Here is a 22892-nt window from a genome sequence, read left to right on the forward strand (position 1 = left end):
AATAACACAACGAGGACTCCCGCGTCAATCCTCTTTCTGGAGGCGGGGTTTGGGGTCCTCACAGCTGCATGGCAGAGCCTCCCTTCAGATGGGAGTGTCCCCTGGCGACTCCCATGGTGTCAGCTGCTCGTGGTCTCACCTCCAGGACTAGGGATCGGCGTGGCGACCACTCCACATTACCACTTAGCCCTGGGTTAATGGCCCAAGAGGCTGGCCTCAAATTCCTGGTCTCCCTGAAGCCCAGGTTCAGGTTCTAACAGCGTGGGAATCCACCTTCCCTTCTGCCAGGGACACTCATCCATTCTGCCCATTTATTCTAGGAGTGACTCCTGGACGCTGTCTTTTTTTTTTTTTTTTTTTTTTTTGCGGTGCGCGGGCCTCTCACTGCTGTGGCCTCTCCCGTCACGGAGCCCAGGCTCTGGATGCGCAGGCTCAGCGGCCATGGCTCACGGGCCCAGCCGCTCCGCGGCATGTGGGATCCTCCCGGACCGGGGCACGAACCCGTGTCCCCTGCATTGGCAGGCGGACTCTCAACCACTGCGCTACCAGGGAAGCCCCCTGGACGCTGTCTTAAGACAAAGATTCTGTGCACCCCTGACATGATCATGCCAGGGGCGAGACCGCAAACGAGAGCTAAAGGGCATGCTTTAATCACGTACAAGTCTCTTAGTGTCGTGTGCTTTGATCATCTAAACTGTTGACCCTTATCGCTGGAGCCACGTGCTTCCCATTCAGTCAACGTGTTTTAAGATCCTTGGCCACGCTCCCCGCAGATAAGACCATGGCTTAGAACTCTACGCTCCCCTTGTAAGGGTGGGGGGGCAGCCCTCTCCCTTTCCCCGTCGCAGAGCCTCGGGGACCCACGCTCAGCCTGCACTGTCCCAGAGCCTCGGGGACCCACCCCGCAGCCTGCACTGTCCCAGAGCCTCGGGGACCCACGCGCAGCCTGCACTGCTCGGCAGAGCCGAGGCCACACTGGCTTTGAGTCCAACTGGTTTTCTTTTCTCCGTGGGTCAAGATTGGCCAAGACTAGGAACCTCCCTGTGGGCTCTTTCCGGAGCTGTGTGTCCCTGTGCTTCCTGCCTTCTTGGGGCCCTGATGCGGCCTGGCTTCCTCTTCCAAGAGCCTTCCCCTCGCAGGGTAGGGCAAGAACAGCAGGCAGGGACGCCAGATGCTGTAGTCTATTCCGATGGCCCCAGGAGGCGCGTGTAATACTGAGTCCGCGGTTCCCTTTGTACCTATTTCATACGCACTTGATGGTCTCAAAAGTCTTTTTAATTAGGTATCTACTCCTCTGTTCTTACGTGTTTTTCAGATAGCTTAATCTCCCCGGGTTGTTTCAGTTTGTCTAACCACTGCCCAGAAAACCTGGGTGCAGCTGTGAGCTACCCCACATTGTTTGCTGGATGATAAATAAATTCTTTCCTCTTGGAGAAAAAGGCAGTTTCTCCTCCCAGCACTAGGAAGCCTTGAAGAAGTCCCTCCTACGATGCTTTCCACAGAGAGAGTTGGTCCTTCTTGGGTTTTGTTATTTCCGAACAAATATGGTAAACTGTTTTCCCCTCGGTTACTATAGAGAGGAGATTATTTGCCTTTCTCTTCGGGCTTCTGAAAATAATAGATTACATATTTGGGAGGGGTTTTTTTTAGCTCTGGTTAATGTGAGATAGAGGGGATTGCTCCGGGGATGACATTGTTTGCTTTGGGAAGTATTCTCGCAGTTGCCCAGCAACAGGCTCTTGGAGAGAGAGTAGACTACGTCGCCCCTGGCAACCGTTGTTACTCAGCAAACAATGAGGGCCGGCAAACAGTGCCAGGACTGTGGACTCCAGGGTTTAATTGAACATCTGCATATATTTTTCCCTGGTGAAATTGAGTTTGATTTGCCACCAAAGGTAGACCTGCGTCCACCGGGGTTCTACTTAGAAGAAGATGTATTGTTACGCTGGCATCTCATCTATATAAACCAAGAGGAGCTGTTGGGGGGAAGAAAACAAACTTTTAGCCCCTGGAATATGTCCTAGACCTCCCTCAGCTGGAGACTTACTTCAGTCTTAAGTCGAATGTCTTCTTCAGTCTAATTCCTTGTGTTTATAAAAGTCTTCACCCATCCAGCTTACTTATCGTATGTCACTGATAAGCCACAACTCCTCGGACATTTTTCAGCACGATGTTTTTATTCCTGTTGCTCAGGAATATCAGAAAAGCCAGGTGTCAAACCCTGACAGCTCCCACCTAAAGACAGTCACGTGTCAGGTTGGCTGGTGATGGAAACTGAGCCCTGAACCTTCTGGTTCTTCAGTATTCGTCTTAAGAAGTTGGATACTCAGATGACCCTCAGGGGAGTGTGTACTTCGTGCTCATGATATCGCTTATATGTGGAATCTGAAAAAAATGGTACAAATGAACTTATCTACAAAACAGAAATAGAGTCACAGATGTAGAAAACAAACTATGGTTATGGTCCACGGGGATAGGGTGGGGGAGGGATAAATTGGGAGATTGGGCTTGACACATACACACTACTATATATGAAATAGATAATAAGGACCTACTGTATAGCACAGGGAACTCTACTCAGTGCTCTGCGATGACCTAAATGGGAAAAGAATCTAAAAAAGAGTGGACATATGTATACGTATAACTGACTCGCTTTGCTGTGCACCTGAAACTAACACAACACTGTAAATCAACTAGACTCCAATAGAATTTTTTTTTTTAAATGACGGAGAAGCAAGATGTTCCCAGCACATCCTTCCCCTGTTGAGGGGCACTTCGCTTTGCAGTGTGGCTTTTGATCGAAACAGTCTCACTGCACCACCAGAGATAGCGAATGTTTACCAGGCTCGGTTGCTTAGGTAAACACTGCCTGCCCCTGAGCTTCATTCAAAGCCAGTGACACATTTCTTTCCCTCGTCCCTGCGTCATCGCCCCGCCCCCGCCCACCAACCGGGGCTATAAATTGAGAAAAGTTCGCCAGGGCGTTTCTGGTTGGGACTCAATCCTGCCTTATTCATCTCGAGCGCGGTCCATCTGATTAATGCAGCAGCAACCGCAAAAGTGCCTCCCGTATGAGAACGCAGCAGCCAGCGGTCAGTAAAACAGCCCTCGAGGGGAGACTTGCTTACTTGTACGGATTTGTGTTTCTTTTCGAAGGGCGATTCGCTCTGTGGCTGAATGCCCCCAGAGCATGCCCGCTGCACCTTTGTACCAGTATTCCGGCTAATGTCTTAGGACGATATAAAGTATCTGAACACGTTTCCCAGTGTTCTTTTGCAGTCAAAACTTATCATGGGATGTCATTTGTGTTCTAGAACAAATAAAAGCAAGCTGTTTAAAAAAAAAAAAAAAAAAAAGCTTGTTAGGCTGCCATCCCTATTAGATGCAGTCATTAAGATCCAATTACATCGAGGGTTGCTGGAATTAAAAGGAAGAAGTTCTGACTTACTCAAAGATTCCCCCAAAGATTAATTAGAATACATGATTCTTCCTGCAGCCTGTTGCAGCAGGATAGCTGTAGATCGTTACCTACTGAGGAAGGTGGTAAATCTTTGCAAAAGAAACACTGCTCTGCATTCCAGAAAATTGTTTCACACCCGGTCCCAGTTTAGGCACGTCATTTTTCAGGAGTTGTAGCCTGATTTTAAAATTTTCTTTTCAGTTGATCATTTAGAAACATTTCCTTGAAAGTTCTTCCCACCACCCGCCCACCAACCCTCCCCGCCCCCCCCACACACACATCAGGCCTCGCAGCTTGGATGCCTGACGTCTTTGGGTAAAGCCCTTCCTCCATGGGGTGAAAGAGCTGTGCTAGGAGATTTTAGGGGCCCCTCCCGCGCTGTGATTTCAAGTGGAAGTTCTCCATTTTTAGGTAGGCCGTTTCTCTGCTTTTTAAACTCCGGAGTGAAGTGATGAGGGGGAGGAGGGGTAAACTGGAAGGTCCGGGGTTGCGCTGACGGCAGGATGAAGAAAGCCGGCCTCCTCTCTGTCCGAATCCGCCACGGAGGTACTGTCCATCACCCGTGGTCACTGGCCGTCTCTGGGGACGGTGAGGGGGATGGGAAGTGCCCTGGCGCCAAGGCAGCCCTGTCCTGTGCCGGGCTGTCGCCAGGCCCAGACCCAGAAGATGCTGTCCAGGAAGAAGCCCCTGGCCGGTCCCTTGTCATCTCGCCCTGTTCCTCCTCCTCCTCCTCCCCCGTCTGCTGTGTGGGCCGCTCTGAACACTTGGGCGGTAGGGAGGAGGGGAGGAGTCAGGCCAGTGCCTTCTCCACCTGCCCCAATACAGAAGCTGGACACTGATGAAACTGCACCTGGGAGCCTGGGGCTCGGGACCCTGGCCGCTGGAAGGCGGAGCTGGCAGCTGGCTCAGCAAAGGCGGACAGGACAGGCGGGCAGCCCAGGTGGCGGGGCCCTCATCTGTGTGCTGGCTCCAGAATATCTCTGGAGGATCGTCGTGGGCAACACGCTAGGGGCTGGGAGGGGACTGCAAGGATGACTAAGACCCAGACTTTGTTTTCTCGAGGCGGACGGGCTGGTCCAGAAGCCAGACGTGCCCAGTTGTGTGATAGGAAGCAGGTCCGAGGCCACGGGCACGGAGAAGGGTGTGTGGTTGACGTGGAACTGCCGTGCTTAGCGAGGCTGTGGCCTTAGACCAGTGGGTCTCCCTGGGGATGATCCTGTCCCAGGGGATGTTGGGCGACGTCTGGGGACGTCTGTGGGTCATCACCATTGGGGGCTCCTGGCATCGAGTGGCCGGGGAGGCTGCTCCACACCCCCCAGCACCCAGGACGGCCCCGCACGGAGAATGGTGGGCCCCAAACGTCTCTAGTGCTGAGGCTAAAACATCCTGGCTTAGAGCAGCTCCTCTCAAACTTTAAGGCGCATACAAGGCTCCTGGGAATTGTGTGAAAATGAGGTTATAATTTATGAGCAGTTTCAGAAAAGGCGAAGCAGTGCCTCTCCTCCCCAGCTGACGTTGCCCCCAGAGGACACTAGGTGATGTCTCAGCCATTTGTGGTTGTCACAGCTGGGGAGGTGCTTCTGGCATCGAGTGGCTGGGGCCGGGGATCCCGCTCAGGACCCGACAGTGCCCGGGCCGGCCCCACATCCAAGAGTGTCCTGGCCCAGTGGCCTCTGCGCCGAGCTGGGGAAAGCGCGCGCTAGGGGCTGAGATGATTTGACGGGGGGGCTGTAGCCGCTGCTCACTGTGATACTTAGTCCCCTTTGAAGCCCTCGCTAACCGAGCCGTCGGCACTTGGAGGGGCGGGTGCTCTCCAGCCTGGCCTTGGCCTTGGCCCTGCTCTATGGGGTCCCGTCTGTCCCTTCCTGGCAATGCTCGGTGCTCTCAGGGACACCAGCCCATCCTCCAGTGGCCTCCACGCCAGAATGGCTGCACCTGCCTTGACCCCACGCTGGCCACCCTCGTTCTACAAAGACATCCACTTGCAGGGTGGAGGCGGCACAGCGCAGGGGCCTCCCTCAGGCCACCAGCCCCCTAGGCCCTGGTCTCAGAGCCTGGAGTGTTGAATTACGTTTGGGCTGAACTGGGGGAGCCGAGGGGTCAGGTGGCTGAAACCAGGGGAAGGGGCTTCCCTGGCGGCGCAGTGGTTAAGAATCCGCCTGCCATTGCAGGGGACATGGGTTCGAGCCCTGGTCCAGGAAGATCCCACATGCCGCGGAGCAACTAAGCCCGTGCGCCACAACTACTGAGCCTTCGCTCTAGAGCCTGCAAGCCGCCACTGCTACTGAAGCCCGCGCGCCTAGAGCCCGTGCTCCGCAACGAGAGAAGCCACCGCAATGAGAAGCCCGTGCGCCGCAACGAAGAGTAGCCCCCGCTCGCCGCAACTAGAGAAGGCCGGCGCGCAAGGCCCACGCGCAGCAACGAAGACCCAACGCAGCCAACAATAAATAAATAAATAAATGTATTTAAAAAGATAAAGAAACCAGGGGAAGCCTGGCGGTCCCCATGGAGCCACAGCGGAAGCGCATCAGAGCAGAGGGCAGGACGTGGTGGGTGCAGAGGGGCGGCATGCCCCCGTGGAGGGGGGACATAGGGAGAGGACGGAGCGGGGAGGTGGTGGAAAGGAGACCTCGGTCTCCAGGGGTGGGAGTGAAGGTGGGCCCTGGGCATGAGGCGCCGGGCAGCGGCAGGCCCCGGGCTTGTTTACGCACGCGGGCTACTGCTTGCGGGGAAAGACGACGGGAATGGTGACTGTCAGGGTCTTTTTCTACAAGTTCCTTCCAGTTACTAAGAAGGTGAAGCACCAGATAGGGAACTGAAATACGCAGGCCCAGCGTGGATTCACGTAGTTCATTCACACGAACCGTGTCAGTCGATTCATAGCTCCGGTAACTGAGCTAAATTGTAGAAACTTACAAAGCAGAGAACTCTGAGCCCGTGTTGCTGATGTTATTTTGAGTTCTCTTCGGCGTGGGGCCTGGGGAGCAATTTCTATGGGAAGGAAACAAGGACCCTGCGCGGTACAGACAGCGAGAGACTCGGGGGGTCTTCATAAACTCATGCCTCCTGTTAAAGGAGGACCCTGTTCAGATCCAGCTCTGCCACTTCACGCTGTGTGGCCTTGGAGTCGTGGCTTGACCTCTCTGAGCCTCAGTCTGTTCGTTGTTGTTTCTTAATTGAGGCTGATAAAGGAGTAGTTTCCTGAGAACCGCGATCACACAGGGAACGCGCTGTGCCGGAGTCTGGTGTGGCTGTCATCCCTTTTCTGTTTCACGAGGTCGTGTTTTATTTATCGAGCACCGACTGGGATCCAGGCTCGTCCAGGCGTGGGCACAACCAGTACATCATCCCACCCCTTTCTCGGATAAAGAAGCTGAGGCTTTGGCCACAGTCCCGGCACGTGACACGTGAAGAGTATGAAGCCTTCTCCCTGATGGAGCTCGCAGGCTGGGGAGCGGGAAGGGATCCAGGTGGCCGTTTCTTCCAAGCGCTGCGCGGAGCAGGGCTCTCGGGTGGCTAGGATGCACCATCTTCAGGTCAGAGGGTCTGAGCTGCTGCGTGAGCATGAAGGCCACACGTGTTCCACCGCTCAAGGACCACAGACCCTTGACATGGTGTTCCGGACCCCCACCTCCGCATTTAGGCTTCCGATAGCCGTCGATTCGATTTTGAATACCCGTGCTGCCCTGAGGCAGACCCAGAGCTTGCAGTGCGAGCCCAAGGGGCAGGGACGTGAGGATGCAGAGGGAGGCGGCCTGCCACCCTGGACCAGCGCCGAAACTAAGGCCTGGGGCCCTCGGTGGAGCCCCTCCCCACACCTAGAGCAGAGCTGCAGCCTCCTCTGTGAGGGGCCGGGGAGTGAACCTCTCGGCCTTGCCATCCGCGCGGCTCTCTGCCGCTGTAGCAGGAAAGGCGCCATCAACAAGGAGTAATGGGGGCTTCCCCGGGCTTCCCTGGGCTTCCCCGGAGGCCCAGTGGTTAAGACTCTGCGCTTCCGATGCAGGGGACGTGGGCTGGATCCCTGGTCCGGGAGCTAAGATCCCACATGCCAAGCAGTGCAGCCAAAAAATTCTTAAAATTTTTTTTTTAATTTCAAAAAATAAACAAGGAGTAATGGGAGCTGAGGAATAGAGGGGTAGAACCGTTGGGTCGGGGTCCAGGGATCCTGGCCGGATGGAGGAGGATGTGGGGTGGGGGGAGTGGAGGGCGGGGTGAGACCAAGAGCTGGGGTGGAGAGGCTGTGTCAGAAAGTGGGGCGACAGGGGGACAATCTCAGAGCGGAGTCCCGGGATGAAGTTCTCTGTAGAGAAAAACCTGTATTTTGAGGGGGTTTCCCCATATGCATGTGTGCAAATATGTAATCATAGGGGTCCCCCCCTTTTTTACTGTGAAGATCACTTGTTTCTCCCTGCTGGGACCCTGGACCTAGTCAACCTTCAGTTTAATAGAAACGTATCTGAAGTAAGAAAAGGGCAACAGTGTCTTAGGAGTGTTTGGGGCCATTTTTTTCTCACATTAGCCTCTGCGGGGGCGGGTTGTGGACATGTGTGTGCGTGTTTATGTATCTGTGTCCCCTGTATGTTTCTGTGTGTGCATGTGTGTGTATTCGCGGGGAGGTAGGTGTTGGTACATGTGTATGGGTGTGCATGTGTGTGCGTTGTGGGTGCGTGTGTACGTGTGTGTTTGTGTGTACGCAGGTGAGTGTACAACACTTCTGCGGCCCACTCTCCAGGGACAGATAAGAGGCCGATGTGCTGAACTTCGGGGTGCCCCCCCCACCCTGCCCAACCAGGGGAGAGTTTCCATTTCCTGGAACCCAAGTCTTAATGGTGTTATTAAGTGATTACTAATAAGGTATGGAATTGGGGTGGGTGCCTGCCAGGAGGACATGTGCTGCGTGAAAGTGTCAGGGCGGCCTGGGTGGGGTTTTTTTTTGGGGGGGGGGGGCTTAGAATTTTTTTTATTTATTTACTTATACAGCAGGTTCTTATTAGTTATCCATTTTAGACGTATTAGTGTATATATGTCAATCCCAATCTCCCAGTTCATCCCACCACCACCACCACCACTGCCCCGCCACTTTCCCCACTTGACGTTTGTTCTCTACACCTGTGGTTTTTTAATTCACGTTTTCCCCTGAATCTGTGACGTTATCAGTGGCAACTAAAATCAGACCACATCCCAGACAAGGTAACCATACCTCAGTTGGGACAATTTTTACATTAATAGTTAAATCTTGTGTCTCTAAGAGGAAAGTAAGAGGGTGTTCCCAAGTTACAGTGCAGGAGGGAGAGGTGGCTGTCCTTGGAGTTCAGAGGGGCCTGTCCCACCCGACCCCGAACCCTGGGACCATGGGACTGGCTGGGGACCTGGCTGCCTCCCACCCCCTGCACCGAGCTTAGAGCCCTCTGACGGCCAATTCCAGGGCTTGGGCCTGATCTTCTCTCTCTGCTGGAGAAAGAGGGAAAGCTTGGCTTCCAACAAGAAAACAGGAACAGAAGCCCAGTTCTTACCAAAGAAAAAGGAATTTGAATTCTGAAGATACTTCATTCCAGAGGGACCCGGAGCCAACTCTGATCCTTCAAAGTCCATGGCTGCGAAAGGAAAAAAAAAACAAAACAAAACTGAAAATTAACTGAAGAATGCCAGGGCGTCCAAAAGGTTTAGGCCAGGAGGGAACAATGGGTCACCCTTGATGTGAGTTGAAATTATGACGCTTGGGAAGAGTGGGTAGATTTTAAAGGGTCCAGTCGTTTTCCCCCTCCTCCTGGCCGGATTGCAGTGATTTGGTGCCCAGGTCACCACAGTGCCCTCTTTGTCACTGTCCCCATTCTCAACTTGTCTGTGAGTCCATTGTACTCGAGTGCCTTTTGTGCAGCTCATTTCCCAGAGGCTGCGTGTTCCCTGAGAACAGAGCTTCTCAAGCGGGGCGGCCCTACCCCACACCCCAGAGATGCTCAGCAGTGCCTCAGAGACTCAGGGAGTCTCTGGGAGGTGCTCTTGGCATCTGGTGGGTGGGGGCCAAAGATGCCATCAGCACCCATAGTGCCTGGGCCAGCCCCCCCCCGCCCCCGGGAATGACCAGCCGATTGTCCGCAGTGGGGACCCTGTACCAGTGCCTACTGGGGGTGGTGCGTGCGAGTGTCCAAGAGAGAAAGGATGTGGTTTCCACCATCATGGACGCTTAACGGATCCACTTTTCGGCAGGGAGGAGACGGCCGTTTAGTTCTCCAAGCGTACGGGTCTCCTCTCGGCGCCTGGTGCCCAGCAGGGGCCACACGCCAGCAGGGACAGCAGAGACTCTATAAACTCCCACGTGGCCTCAGACTGAAGGGGACCCAAGAGAGAAAAAAGGGACCTGATTTTTCTGGGCCCCCCTGATAACTCTGGGAATGTCACCGCAAGCATCAGACCAGACCCCGTGCTCTTGAGAACATTCTGGAATGTTCTTGTTCCTTCTTGTCCATAGGGGAGAAATGAATTGCTTTCTTGGGGGCCAATGAACCCAGGTGCCATCCAGATGCCACCAAGTACCAGCAGAACATGAACCGACGTCCCGCGGAGGCGGCCACGTGTCTCTCCGCAAAGTACAAGTAGGAGGCCTGCGTCTCCCCAGAGCGGAAGTTAACTGGCCAATCAGGACGAAGGGAACTAGAAACCCTCCAGGCCCGGCTCTCCCCATGTTACCCAGAGATGACATGCTGCTTCCTAAATACCGCCCAGACCTATGCGAGGCAGGTGGATCCCTCCCCTTGGCACGGGGAGGAAAGGAGCATAGAAAGGAGATTGCCTCAGGTCATGGTGAGTCAGCGCTGGACCAGGAACCAGGCCCAGAAATTGCCCTCAGCTTTTTCTGCATTTCCTTTCCTGTCATTACTAGTTACTAGGTAACCAGAGTATTCTCCCCGCAAACAGAAGCCTCTTCCCTTTGTGCCCAGACAGCTTCATTCACGGAGGCCCTGATCCGGGGCTGCAGACCGCGGGTCTCTGCTTGGCCCCCTCGCATAGCACTCGGGAACCCTCGCGCCTGTTCCTGCTGGTGGGTGTTTCTGGGCAGCGTCTCCAGAAGGTCAGCTGTGCCTTCTAAATGCCAGGCTGGCCCAGGAGGGGAAGTGGCACCGTGGCCCTGCGCTTTTACACTTTATTTCTCAAGTTTGCCCTTATCGTGGACCAGATGGCAAAGGAAATGTGCTCGGCTTATAAACAACACGCTGGGCGTGTCTCTGAGCACAGAGAGCTTTGCCCAACCTGGCCAGTCTGGGCCGCGGGTCGTGTTCCAGAGAGCGGCCGCAGATAAGAGTCAGAGAAAGAAGGCTCGGGTCCCGGCCTGGGGAAGAAAAAAACAGGAGAGAGGACAAGTGACTGTGATAGAACAAGCGGGGAAGACAGCAACGGAATGATTCCCATCACAAAGTTGCTATCACAAGTTCAAGTTCAAGTTCAGAGCAGAAGTGCAGCCGCCCAAGGTGATTGGGATCACCTAGGAGCCTGACCCAGCTGAACAGGGAAAAGGAAAAGCAGAGGACTCCACGTCGCGTGTGGCTGCCGGTTGCCCTTGTCCTCACGGGCGGGCCACCTCCGCGCTGCCCCAGGGAGTCACCCTAATCCCGCCTCACACCTTCCAGAAGGACTCCCGAAACGACTGCGCTCTTCAAGGGCTGCTAGCCCAGCACACCAGCACACACGGAGAAAGGCAGGAGCTTGCGCTTATTCTTTGCGGCTGAAAGCTAATAGCCGGATGGGTTTTTTTTGTTTAACTTTCTATTTTGGAAATTTCAAACATCAACAAAATCCACCCACAGGATGCTGAACCCTGTGTAGCCACCACCGGCCTCTTACGGTTATCAGCATCCTGCATCTTGTACCACCTATACCCAAAGCCACTCCCCATCCTCTACTCGTTACTAAAGGTTTTTTTAGGTTGAGATTTACAGGCCGGGAATTCCCTGGCAGTCCAGAGGGGAGGACTCAGTGCCCCCACTGCCAGGGGCCCGGGTTTGATCCCTGGTCGGGGAACTAAGATCCCAAAAGCTGCACGGTGCAACCCCCCCCAAAAAAAAGATTTACAGACAATAAATGTGCAAACCTTAGCTGTCCAGTTTTGACAGATGGATATTCCATGTAATGCACATCCTATCACATAGAGAACGTGACCATCCACCTCTCTCAAAGTTTCCCCCCATCCCTTCCTAAGTCAATCCCTTGCACCCACACTCTTTCTGAATTTTTTTAACCTTGGATTAACTAGCTTTGCCCATTCTGTATTATGTATAAACTCTTTTGGACCCATCTTCTTTCACTCAGCATAATGATTTTGAGATTCACCTATGTGTTATGTTTATCAGTAGTTCATAATTTTCTGTCAATGAAGAGTGTTCCCCATCAGCTTTGTGTGTGTGTGTGTGTGTGTGTGTGTGTGTGTGTGTGTGTGGTACGCGGGCCTCTCACTGTTGTGGCCTCTCCCGTTGCGGAGCACGGGCTCCAGACGCGCAGGCTCAGCGGCCACGGCTCACGGGCCCAGCCGCTCCGCGGCACGTGGGATCTTCCCGGACCGGGGCTCGAACCCGTGTCCCCTGCACCGGCAGGCGGACTCTCAACCACAGTGCCACCCAGGGAAGCCCCCCATCGGCTTTTTGGCTGTGTGTGGGGGTGTGTTTAATGGTTGGGGGATTACACTATGCGTCATTAACTTCACACAGTCTGCAGTTTCTCACTCATTCTTCTGCTAATGCACATTGGGGTTATTTCTCCTTTTTGTCTAGAAAACTGCTACGAACATGCTTATACAAGTTTTTTTGAGACATGTGTTTCCATTTCTCTTGGATAAACACCCAGGAGAGGAATTCTGGGTTAAAGGGTAGGTTTAACTTGCTAGAAAACTGCCAAACCTTTTTTCCACTGTGGTGTATCATTTTACATCCCCGTAAGTGTGTGAGAGTTACAGTTTCTCCATGTGCTCACAACATTGGTGGTTGTCAGATATTTTTATTTTAGCCATTCTAGTGAGTGGCGTCTCATTGCAGTTTTAGTTTGCATTTCCCTAGTGTCTATCGAGGTTGAGAACTATTTCATATCCTTTTGGGGCATCTGTATACCTTTATGAAGTGCCTATCCAAAGTTTTTTGCCCATTAGTTTGTCTTCTTATTATTGAGTTGTAGGAGATTTTTATATACTGTGGATAAAAGCCCTTTTTTTTTTTTTTTTTAATTTTTGTGGTACGTGGGCCTCTCACTGTTGTGGCCTCTCCCATTGCAGAGCACAGGCTCCGGATGCGCAGGCTCAGCGGCCATGGCTCACGGGCCCAGCCGCTCCACGGCACGTGGGATCTTCCCGGACCGGGGCACGAACCCGTGTCTCCTGCATCGGCAGGCGGACTCTCAACCACTGCGCCACCAGGGAAGCCCAAAAGCCCTTTTTATATACTGTGGATAAAAGCCCTTTTTATATACTGTGGATAAAAGCCCTTGTATTCCAGATACAAGTCATGCAAATATTTTCTCCCAGACTGTGGCTTACCAATTTGGGTTCTTAGTGAAATCCTTCAATGAGCAGAAGTTTTAAATTTTGATGAAATCTAATGTATCAAGTGTTTTCTTTTATGTTCATTACTTTCTGCACCCTGTCTAAGTAACCTTTGCTTACACCCCTGTTTTCTCGTAGTAGTTTTATAATTGTAGCTTTTATGTGTAAGTCTGTGATCTAACTCAAAATCATTTTTGTGTATGGCATGAGGTAGGGATCGAGGTTCATTTGTTTTTTTCTTCCCATGTGGATATATCATTTGCTTAAGAGACTACCTTTCGTTGTTGAATTGCCTTGACACCTTTGTCAAAAATAACTGAGGAGGAAGAGAGCTGGGGCTTCATTAGGAAAAAAAAAAAACAATTGACAACATAAGTATGGGTTTTATATTGGTTATATATTGCTGGATTTGATTTATTATTTTTTGTTATGATTTTTGCCTATGTGCTCGTGAGAGATATTAGTCTAAATACTTTTCTTGTAATATCTTTATCAGGGTTTTTGCTGACCTCATGAAATGAGTTGTGAAGTATTCCTTTCTCTATTTGCTGATGGAATTTGTGTGATAATTCCTTCTTCAGTGTTTGATATCATTCACCAGTGACACTGTTTGTGCCTAGAGGTTTTTTTGTAGGAAGGTTTTCAATAATATATTCAATTTCCTTGTTAGATGTATGACATGCATATTTCCTATTTCATCTTATGTCAGTTTTGGTGTGTAGTGTTTGTTTGATCTAAATTACTGAATTTATTGGCTAAAGTTGTTCATAATAGTTCCTTATTATCATTTTGATTTCTGTAAGATTCGTAGAGGTGTATCTCATTTCATTCCTGACACTGGCAATTGGTGTGTTTTTCTTTTCTCTTTCGTTCTTGTATAGGGAGTTGTCAATCTTTTCTTTTTCTTCTATGATTTTTTTAAAGAGAAGTTTTAGGTTCACAGAAAAATTGAAAGGAAGGTACAGAAATTTCCTGTATATTCTCTGCCTTCACACATGCATAACCTCCCCTATTATCAACATCCCTCACCAGATGGTACATTTGTAACAGTTGATAAACCTACACTAACAAATCATGATCACCCAAAGTCCATACTTTACAGTAGGGTTCACTCTTGGTGTTGTACTTTCTATGGATTTGGACAAATGTATGGTCTTGTACAGAGCATTTTCACTGCCCTAAGGATCCTCTGTGCTCCTATCCATTCCTCCTTCTACCAACTCCTGGCAACCACTGATCTTTTTACTGTCTCCATGGTTTTTCCTTTTCCAGAGTGTCATATAGTTGGAATCATACAGTATGTATGCATTTACTTTCACTTAGTACAATTAACCTTTGAACATCACAGGTTTCAACTGCATGGGTCCACTTATTTGTGGATTTTGTTCAATAAATGCATAGTACACTACTGCACAATCTTTGGTTGGTTCAATTATGCAGAAATGTGGATATGGAGGGCTGACTGTGAAGTTATACTCAGATTTTTGACTGCACATGGAGTGGCGGGTATCAGTGCCCTTAACCCCGAGTTGTTTCAGGGTCACTGTAATGTGTATTTATGTTTCCTTCATGTCTTTTCATAGCTTGATAGCTCATTTCTTGTTTGAAGAAATTTCAGTTTGGGGAGTTGCCTGGTGGCCCTGTGGTTAGAATTCCAGGCTTTCCCTGCCATGGGCCAGGTTCAGTCCCTGGTCAGGGAAACAAGATCCTGCAAACTATGCAGCATGGCCAAAAAAAAAAAAAAAAAAGTAAAAAGAAGGAAACAATAAAGGAGAAATTAATGAAATTTTTAAAAACCTCTCCAAACAACAGAGAAAATGAACCAAAGCAAAATTTCCTCAAAACTAAAATTTCTTTTCTTTTTTTCTTAGTTCCCCCACCAGGGATTGAACCTGGACCCTGTCAGTGAAAGCACCAAGTCCTAACCACTGGACCACCAGGGAATTCTCCCTTCTTTTTACTTAATTTTAGTTTAATTTGCTTGTCTTTTTAAAGATTCCTAAGGTTGAAAACTTAATGATTAATTTTAAGCCTTTCTTTTAATATAAGTTTATAAAGCTAACCATTTCCCTCTAAGTACTGCTTTAGATGCATCCCACAAACTTTGATATGTCATGTTTTCATTGTCATTTTAGTTCAAAATATTTTAAATTTCTCTTATGGTTTATTCTTTGACCTGTGGGTTATTTTAGAAGCATATTTTTTATTTTTTAAATATTTTGGCATTTTTCTGGATATCTTATTGATCTCTAATTGATTCCATTACGCTCAAAGTACATACATGCTCTGTATAATTTCATTCTTTTGAAATGTATTGAGACTTGCTTTATGTTCCAGAATAGGACCCATCTTTGTGAATAGTTCATGTACATTTGAGAAGAAAGTGCAGGTTTGGGTGGTTGTATTCTATAAATGTTAATTAGGTCGATGTGATTGATAGTGTCACTCAGATATGCTATAGCTTTATTGGAACTTTTGTTTAGTTTCTATCAGAATAACTGAGAGAAGGGTGTTTAAAATCTCCAACTATGATTACTTATTTATTGATTTTTCCTTTAGTTCTATTTTGAAGTTGTATTACTAGGGCCACACACATCTGTAATGATTATGCCATCCTGATAAACTGATAATTATATTATGATGAAATGTTCATCATTATCTCTAGTAATGTTCTTTGCCTTGAAGTCAATTTTGTCTGATCATTATAGCCAGTCTAACCTTCTTAACATTAGCATTTGCATGGCTTACCTTTTTCCATCCCATTATTTTCCACCTACGTATGCCTTTATATTTAAAGAGGGTTTCTTTAGACAGCATATAATGCAATCTTGTCTTCTATCCAGGCTGACCCATGTCTGCCTTTTCATTCAGGTGTTTACTCTATTTACATGTAATGTAATTATTAATATGTCTGGATAGAGGAAACCCATTTTGCTGTTTGTTTCATCTGCTTTTTGTTCTTCATTTCCTGCCTTCTTTGGAGATAATCAGTTATGTTTAGTATTTCATTTTATTCCTCTATTAATTTTTTAGCTATGTCTTTTTGTATTTTTTAGAGGTTACTTTAGGGTTTACAATATGCATCTTTATCACAAACTAGGTAGAGTTAATATTTTACTACATCATGTAAAATACAAGAACCTTGCATGTGTAATTCCATTTGCCCTCCCATTCCTTTGTGCTGTTATTGTTATATAGATTATAGCTACATATATTATAAATCCCACAAGAGAGTATTATAAATTTTTAAAAATAGATATAGACATTTTAAAGAAATTAAGAGAAGGAAAGAAAACAATAGAGTCTTTTACAATTACCCACATATTTATCATTTCAAGTAATCTTTATTCCTCTTATACATCCCAGTTTACCATCTGGTGTTATTTCCCTCCATCCTGAAGAACTTCCTTTTGCATTTCTTATAGTGTAGGCAGCAAAATTTCTCAGGTTTTGTTTAGCATAAAGTGTCTTTATTTTCACCTTCCTTTTAAGAATAGCATTGCCGGATATAGAATTCTGGGTTGACAGGGTTTTTTTCCCCAACACATTAAAGATGTCATTTCATTGTTTTCTGGTTGCCATTGTTACTGATGGAAGTTGGTTATCATCCATGCTATTGTTCCCTTGAAATATAATATGTAGTTTTCTCTTACTGCTTTAAAGATTATCTTTTTATTTTTTTACTTTTTTATTTTAGCAGTTTAACTGTGACACACCTAAGTTGATTTTCTTTGTATTTATCTTTCTTGGGGTTTGTTGAACTTCAGGGACCTGTAAGTTGATGTCTTTCACCAAATTTAAGAGGTGTTTGGCCATTCTTCAAATATATCTTTTTTTTTCCTTTCCCATTCTCTCCTTTTCTTCTGGGATTTCAGTTACATGTATATTAGATTGCATGTTCTATTTTTTGTGGTTTTTTTTCTTTAAATTTTTTTCTCTCAGTTCTTCAAATTGATCTATCTTCCAGTTCAATGACTCTTCCTTCTGCCATCTCTAATTAGCTGTGAAGCATATCCAGTGAAATTTCCATTTTAGTTATTTTGCTTTTCAGCTCCAGAATTTCTACTTGGTTCTTTATTAAAATTTTCTCTTCCTCTGTTGAGATTCCCATACATTTGTTCATTGTGCATATAACTTCCTTTAAATTCTTGAGCTTATTTTCAGTAGCTGCTTTATCTGTATCACCTGGATTATCTTGGTTTGGTTGTAATTGACTCCTTTTTTTTGTTTGTTTTTGTTGGGTATGAATCACAATTTCCTATTTCTTCTCATAGCTCGTGGTCTTTCTTGGGTCCTGGACATCATGAATGATATGTTGGAGAGTCTCTGGATTCTGCTGTGTTCCCCCCGATGGCATTTAACTTGGCTGGACTCAAACTCTGCCCCTCCTGCAGTGAGTACCAGCTGAAATCTCCACATAGTTTTTTCATCTTTGAACTGCCAGTTTTTCTCCAAGACCCACATGACTCCCCCACATGTGTGGCTTCTAGCCAGTTGGCTAAAGATTTGGGTGGACACTGTAGTCGGATTTGGGGGTTCACCCCCTGTGTGGCTCTATTTCTTACCCCCCCCACCACCACAACATTGTGAACTCTCTCCTCTGACACTTCAAGATGACCAAGCTGATGCTTTCTGCCACCCAAGCATTTGTGGACCGGGGTGTGCCACCAAGCAAAAAGCCAGGGTCACCAACCAGTCTGACAGTGGTCTTTCAAGGGTGGGCTCCCTGGCAGCGTCTGCCTGCTTTGGCCACCCTCCGGTGTCTTTAAATAGTTGCTTTAAAAAAAAAAAATACTCTGCCCAGATTTTGTAGTTGTTATCTGCAGGAGGGTTAGTCCAACCAATTTGCCCCACCATTACTGAAAGTCAGTGCTCTTTTGTGTGCCTTTTAAAAACCATTTTTGGGGACTTCCCTGGTGGTCCAGTGGTTAAGACTTCCCCTTCCAACACAGGGGGTGTGGGTTTGATCCCTGGTCGGGGAGCTAAGATCCCACATGCCCCGCGGCCAAAAAACCAAAACATAAAATAGAAGCAACATTGTAAAAAATCCAATAAAGACTTTAAAAATGGTCCACATCCAAAAAATCTTTTAAAAAAACATATAAAAGCCATTTTAAAAAAAAAAAAAAACCTAAACTTTGATGTGCTCAGAGCCCTTGATTAGTGGACCCAAATAAAACATTTTTTCAGGAACCTGGATCAGCTTTTGTGCAACCTACAGCCTTGATTATCTTAGGTGGTTGCGGAAGGATTCCACATTCTCCGTAGATGGGCCTGTTGTGTGTTCATATATTAGAGCAGCCAGGCTGTCCCACACAGCGTCTGTCAGTCTGTCTGTCCGATCCTAGCATCAAGGGATGAATCGGGGAGCACAGCAGTCGGTCTCAAAAGATCATCACCTTTTCCAGAAGAGTCTTAGTTACCCCCGAAATAACCAGGTAGATCGTATATTTTCTGAATCCTTTATGAACCTATTTGTATTTCCTAGCTGTACTGCGTCTTGAAATAATAATTCTGTGTTTATTATTATCTGTTTTATAAAGTGCTTTCATAGACTCTCACTATCTGAAATGCTACATGTAAATTTTTATAATTCAGTATCAGATGTAATACTAAGGCGTTACTAAAGTGTTCATTCGTTTGATAAATATGTGTCAGCTGCCTGAGTTGTGCCTGGCCCAGAAGCGGGACACCAGACCTTGCAGGATGCACCACAGGGACCCCTCTGTGAGCTTCCCGGGGCTGCCATTCAAAGTACCACAGACTGAGTGGCTTGAAACAACAAAAAATTATCCTCTTACAGTTCTGGAGACTAGAAAGCGTCAAGAGGGCCGTGATCCCTCTAGGGGGGGATCTTCCAGCTCTGGTGGCCCCAGCCAGCCTTGGCGTTCCTTGGCTTGTAGCTGCGTCACTCCAGTCTCTGACTCCATTGTCACGTGGCCTTCTTCCTTGTGTGTCTTTTCTGTCTGTTACAAGAACACTGTCACTGGATTCAGGGCCCACCCTCATCCACTACGATCTCACCTTAAGCCTTTGCTCGAGTACATCTGCAAAGACATAATTTCCACATAAGGTCACATTCTGAGATTCCACGTTGACATGAATATGGGGGTGGGGGGGGGACACTATTCAACCCACTACAGCTCCCCAGAGTGATCTGTGCCCAGACTCCCATCCTAAGTTTTAAGGGCTACACCTGGCTTCTGGGGTTCCGGGATTCAATCAGTTTTCTTTATGACGTCACAAGCTTCGGGAACACCACTGTTGGCATTTCAGACCAGTGTCTGTTACTTCTCTTTGTCAACAGCTCCACCCTCCACACAGTCTGAGTCGCCCTCTGGGGCTCCTCCAGTCCTGTCACGCTGGTGAGACGTGGCCACAAGAACCAGGCGCTGGATCAAGGGCCTGTGACCTCAGGCTTTGATTCCAGACGGTGTAGTTTTTCTACCCACCTTCCAAAACCACGTCACTTTATTAAACCCAAATTATATGGACCGGAGAATTCCCTGGTGGTCCAGCGGTTAGGACTCCACGCTTCCACTGCTTGGGGACCCAGGTTCGATCCCTGGTCGGGGACCTAACATCCTGCATGCCACGTGGTGCGAAAAAAAAAGAAATTATATGGACCAGTGACCAGCAACCATGGCCTATGGGCCAAACCTGGCCTGTCGCCTGTCTCTATAAATAAAGTTTTATTAGAACACAGCCAGGATCATTCGTTCACATGTCAGCCATTTTTGCTCCTGTGCTATGAATCGCAAAGTCTAATAGTTGTAACAGAGACCAGGTGGGCCCAAAAGTATCTGGTCCTTTACAGAAAAAGGTTGCTGACTCCGGTCTAAACTATATACACTAAGCAGTGTGATAGACAGACAGTGCGTGCTGGTCAGCAGTGTGTTAGACTCACTTGCATTCCGGAAGGTGTGTTCTGGCCACGCTAAGCACAGCCTGAGCCAGCCCACTGTCTATCCCAGCACTCACAGGTTCTCCCTGTTTCCATAAGACTTCAACCGTGGAACAAGGGACCGGTCTCAGCAAAGTCAGCCTGCTCCCTTTCTCACCAGTGGACTCATTTCACAGAGAGTTCTAAACCATTTCCTCCTAGTGCCGCTGAAGTTACCCGCTTCCTGGCTTCAGATGGGAACAGAGTGGTGCAGAGTGGGCAAAGGACTGGTTTAAAACGGTCAGAGAAAACCATAAACAGGAGACCTCGATTAAGCAGATTCCAGCAGGATAATTCCAAAGGTCAGTTCCATCAGGAAGGCAGAGAATGTTGGAGACCCAGGAAATGCACGATTAGAAATTCACACTCTCCTCCTCCTTTTTTTTTTTTTTTTTTGACATCTTTATCGGAGTATAATTGCTTTACAATGGTGTGTTAGTTTCTGCTTTACAACAGAGTGAATCAGTTATACGTGTACATGTTCCCATATCTCTTCCCTCTTGCGTCTCCCTCCCTCCCACCCTCCCTATCCCACCCCTCTAGGTGGTCACAAAGCACCGAGCTGATCTTCTTTTCCTCTCCCTGCTCCTCCTCCTCCTCCACCTCCTCCTCTCCCTCCTCCTCCAAAAGAGGCAAAGAATGTAGGAGGCACCCGTCACCGCATGGCTCTGAGGACATCTGGTGGTGAGAACTGAGTCAAGGTCACGGGAAAGAGAAAAATGCCACAGGCACCTCCATGGTCCATCCAGTGGTTCTTGTGGCACCAAAGGCATTTGGGACGGGAGAGTCAATAAAGATGGGATTGAGCCAACACTCTCAGATCCAAACACACACACACACACATCTTTCTGCTTCCCTTAGGCAAATTATTTTCATCTATTATCGATTTATATGTTTTTAAAAAGGCTTTTAAAAAAATTCTCCACCCATTATTGGAGGTGGGGAGTGTCGGGGCTGTAGAGAAACATATATCAATGTTCTGGCCATAGGTCCTGGGCACCGTGGTATGTGCCATGCTGTCCAGGCCTTCCTGGGGATCAGGAGGCGGGAGACTTCACTCCTGGAGGGATGTGCTCAGAGCCGCAGCCAGGACGGGACAGGGACAGGGATGGGGACAGGTGTGTGTGACCACAAAACCACCTCCTCTCTATGCAGTTTGTGGATTGAACTGCTTCTCCAAAGACTTAAGGTAGCCAGTGTTTATTAAAATATGAAGAGGGTTTGACTTGCAGCATTTTCCTGGAGTGACTGTCATCTGCCACTTGGTGCTGAGATTAAATGAATCTTTTGGTAGAGAATGTTTAAATTACCTTCTTGAAAGATATCTACAGCTGGCTGCAGAGAAATGTACTTGTCTGCTTTCTCGTGGGCAAAGGACCAGAAGGCACTTTTTCTTATTGCTGAAACGCCTGAGGATTTTTCTCCAGCCCAAAGGGATGTGCCATTTCTTTCTCTGCTATCACCTTTTTTCTCCCTAAACCAGTGATTCTTAACCAGCGTTGAATCCATCCCCCCCACCCCTGCGGGGACACTGGGCAATGTCTGGCGACATCTGCAGTGGTTACGCCTGGGCGTGCGTGCTCCTGGCATCAAGGGGCTGGGGCCCGGGATGCTGCTGCACCCCACACAGGGCCCAGGACGGTCCCGCAGAACATGAATGACCCGCCCAATGGCAGCAGTGCCGAGGGGGAGACCCTGCCCTAGGAGGATGTGCTTATAGTTTGGGGTGCAGTAGCTCTGCAGATGGCCAGCATCCACCAGGAGCTTTTGGTTTTGTCGGTAAATGAGTAAAGAAGTCGTATGAGCCCGATCAGATCGGAAAGGGGGAGCTGTTGTCCCCAGCATTCAGGAATTCCTGCAGAGCTATTTTTTCGGGTTTATATTTGGTAAAAACATCCCCTGCCCCCTCCCTCTTTTTTTTTTTTTTTTTTTTTTTTTTTGCGGTACAAGGGCCTCCCACTGCTGTGGCCTCTTCCGTAGCGGAGCACAGGCTCCGGACGCGCAGGCTCAGCGGCCGTGGCTCACGGGGCCCAGCCTCTCCGCGGCACGTGGGATCCTCCCGGACCGGGGCTCGAACCCGCGTCCCCTGCATCGGCAGGCGGACTCTCAACCACTGCGCCACCAGGGAAGCCCTCTTCTCTCTCTAATTATGGAACAATTGTGCAACCTCTTCCCCCCTTCCCCTTCCTGACCTAGTCTGGCCAGGATCCCTGCATTTGGACTTGGAAGACTGCAGGTCGTTGCCGCTCGCCTGTCGTGTACATTGCGTCTTCGGGCTTCGTGAAGACAGTCCTGCCCCACTCACTCTCTCTCCGCCTCTCTTTAGAACTGAGCATGCAGAACTCAGAGGGTGGATCGGATTCGCCGGCTTCCGTGGCTCTGTGTCCCTCGTCGGCAGCCCAGGCGCCTGTGGCCCAGCCTGTGCCAACCTCGCCGCAGGTAAGAGACCAGCCGCCTGCCGCTCAGGCCGCTCTGGGAAAGCCAGCGCAGCCAGGGTGGGGACGCGTCCACCTTGGTTTTGAAAAACATTTGAATCAGCAGAGCGAGGCATCTCTATTTTTCTGAATTGACTTCTCAGCTCCATGGCTGCTGCTGTTGAAATGCACCCTCATTCTCCTTCCTCACCCCATGTTATGAGACTTTTTCACTGTTTGTTGTAAAAAGGTCCCACCAAGGAATCAGTGATCCAAACTCAAAAAGAAAGCCCTTCCCCGACTTTGATTTAGTCCATCCTTATCTGCTAGTGGCAGTTTTCTTGTACATTGGAAATGACCCTTCTACACAGAAAGCCTTTCTATCCATAAGGGCAAAGAGAAGTGAGAATTCTTAGGTTCATTAATTGAATCTAGTATTAGAATCAGTATAGTCTTTAAAATTTGCAGAGAGAATTTTCACATTAATTTAAGGCTCTCCCGACTTCGGGATTTCTATAGTGGATTGAAATACACCATTAAGTAGACATAAAC

The 22892-nt window shown here is 48.6% G+C and overlaps 1 protein-coding gene across 11 annotated transcripts in view; it reads left to right on the forward strand.

Moving 5' to 3' along the window:
* RFX2 (regulatory factor X2) overlaps positions 1-22892 on the forward strand; it is a 98569-nt gene that overhangs the window by 28945 nt on the left and 46732 nt on the right. For 6 of the 11 annotated variants that reach the window (XM_067032969.1, XM_067032965.1, XM_067032964.1 and 3 more), the window contains exon 2: positions 22253-22365. In XM_067032969.1, coding sequence (XP_066889070.1) covers positions 22261-22365 — 105 coding nt within the window. In that variant the 5' untranslated portion in view covers positions 22253-22260. Of the gene's footprint in view, positions 1-17257; positions 17377-22212; positions 22366-22892 lie in introns of all 11 variants that reach the window. The other 5 variants (XM_067032959.1, XM_067032960.1, XM_067032961.1 and 2 more) reach the window with 2 other exon arrangements.

This window comes from Kogia breviceps, chromosome 4, assembly GCF_026419965.1.
Source record: "Kogia breviceps isolate mKogBre1 chromosome 4, mKogBre1 haplotype 1, whole genome shotgun sequence".
NCBI lineage: Eukaryota > Metazoa > Chordata > Mammalia > Artiodactyla > Physeteridae > Kogia > Kogia breviceps.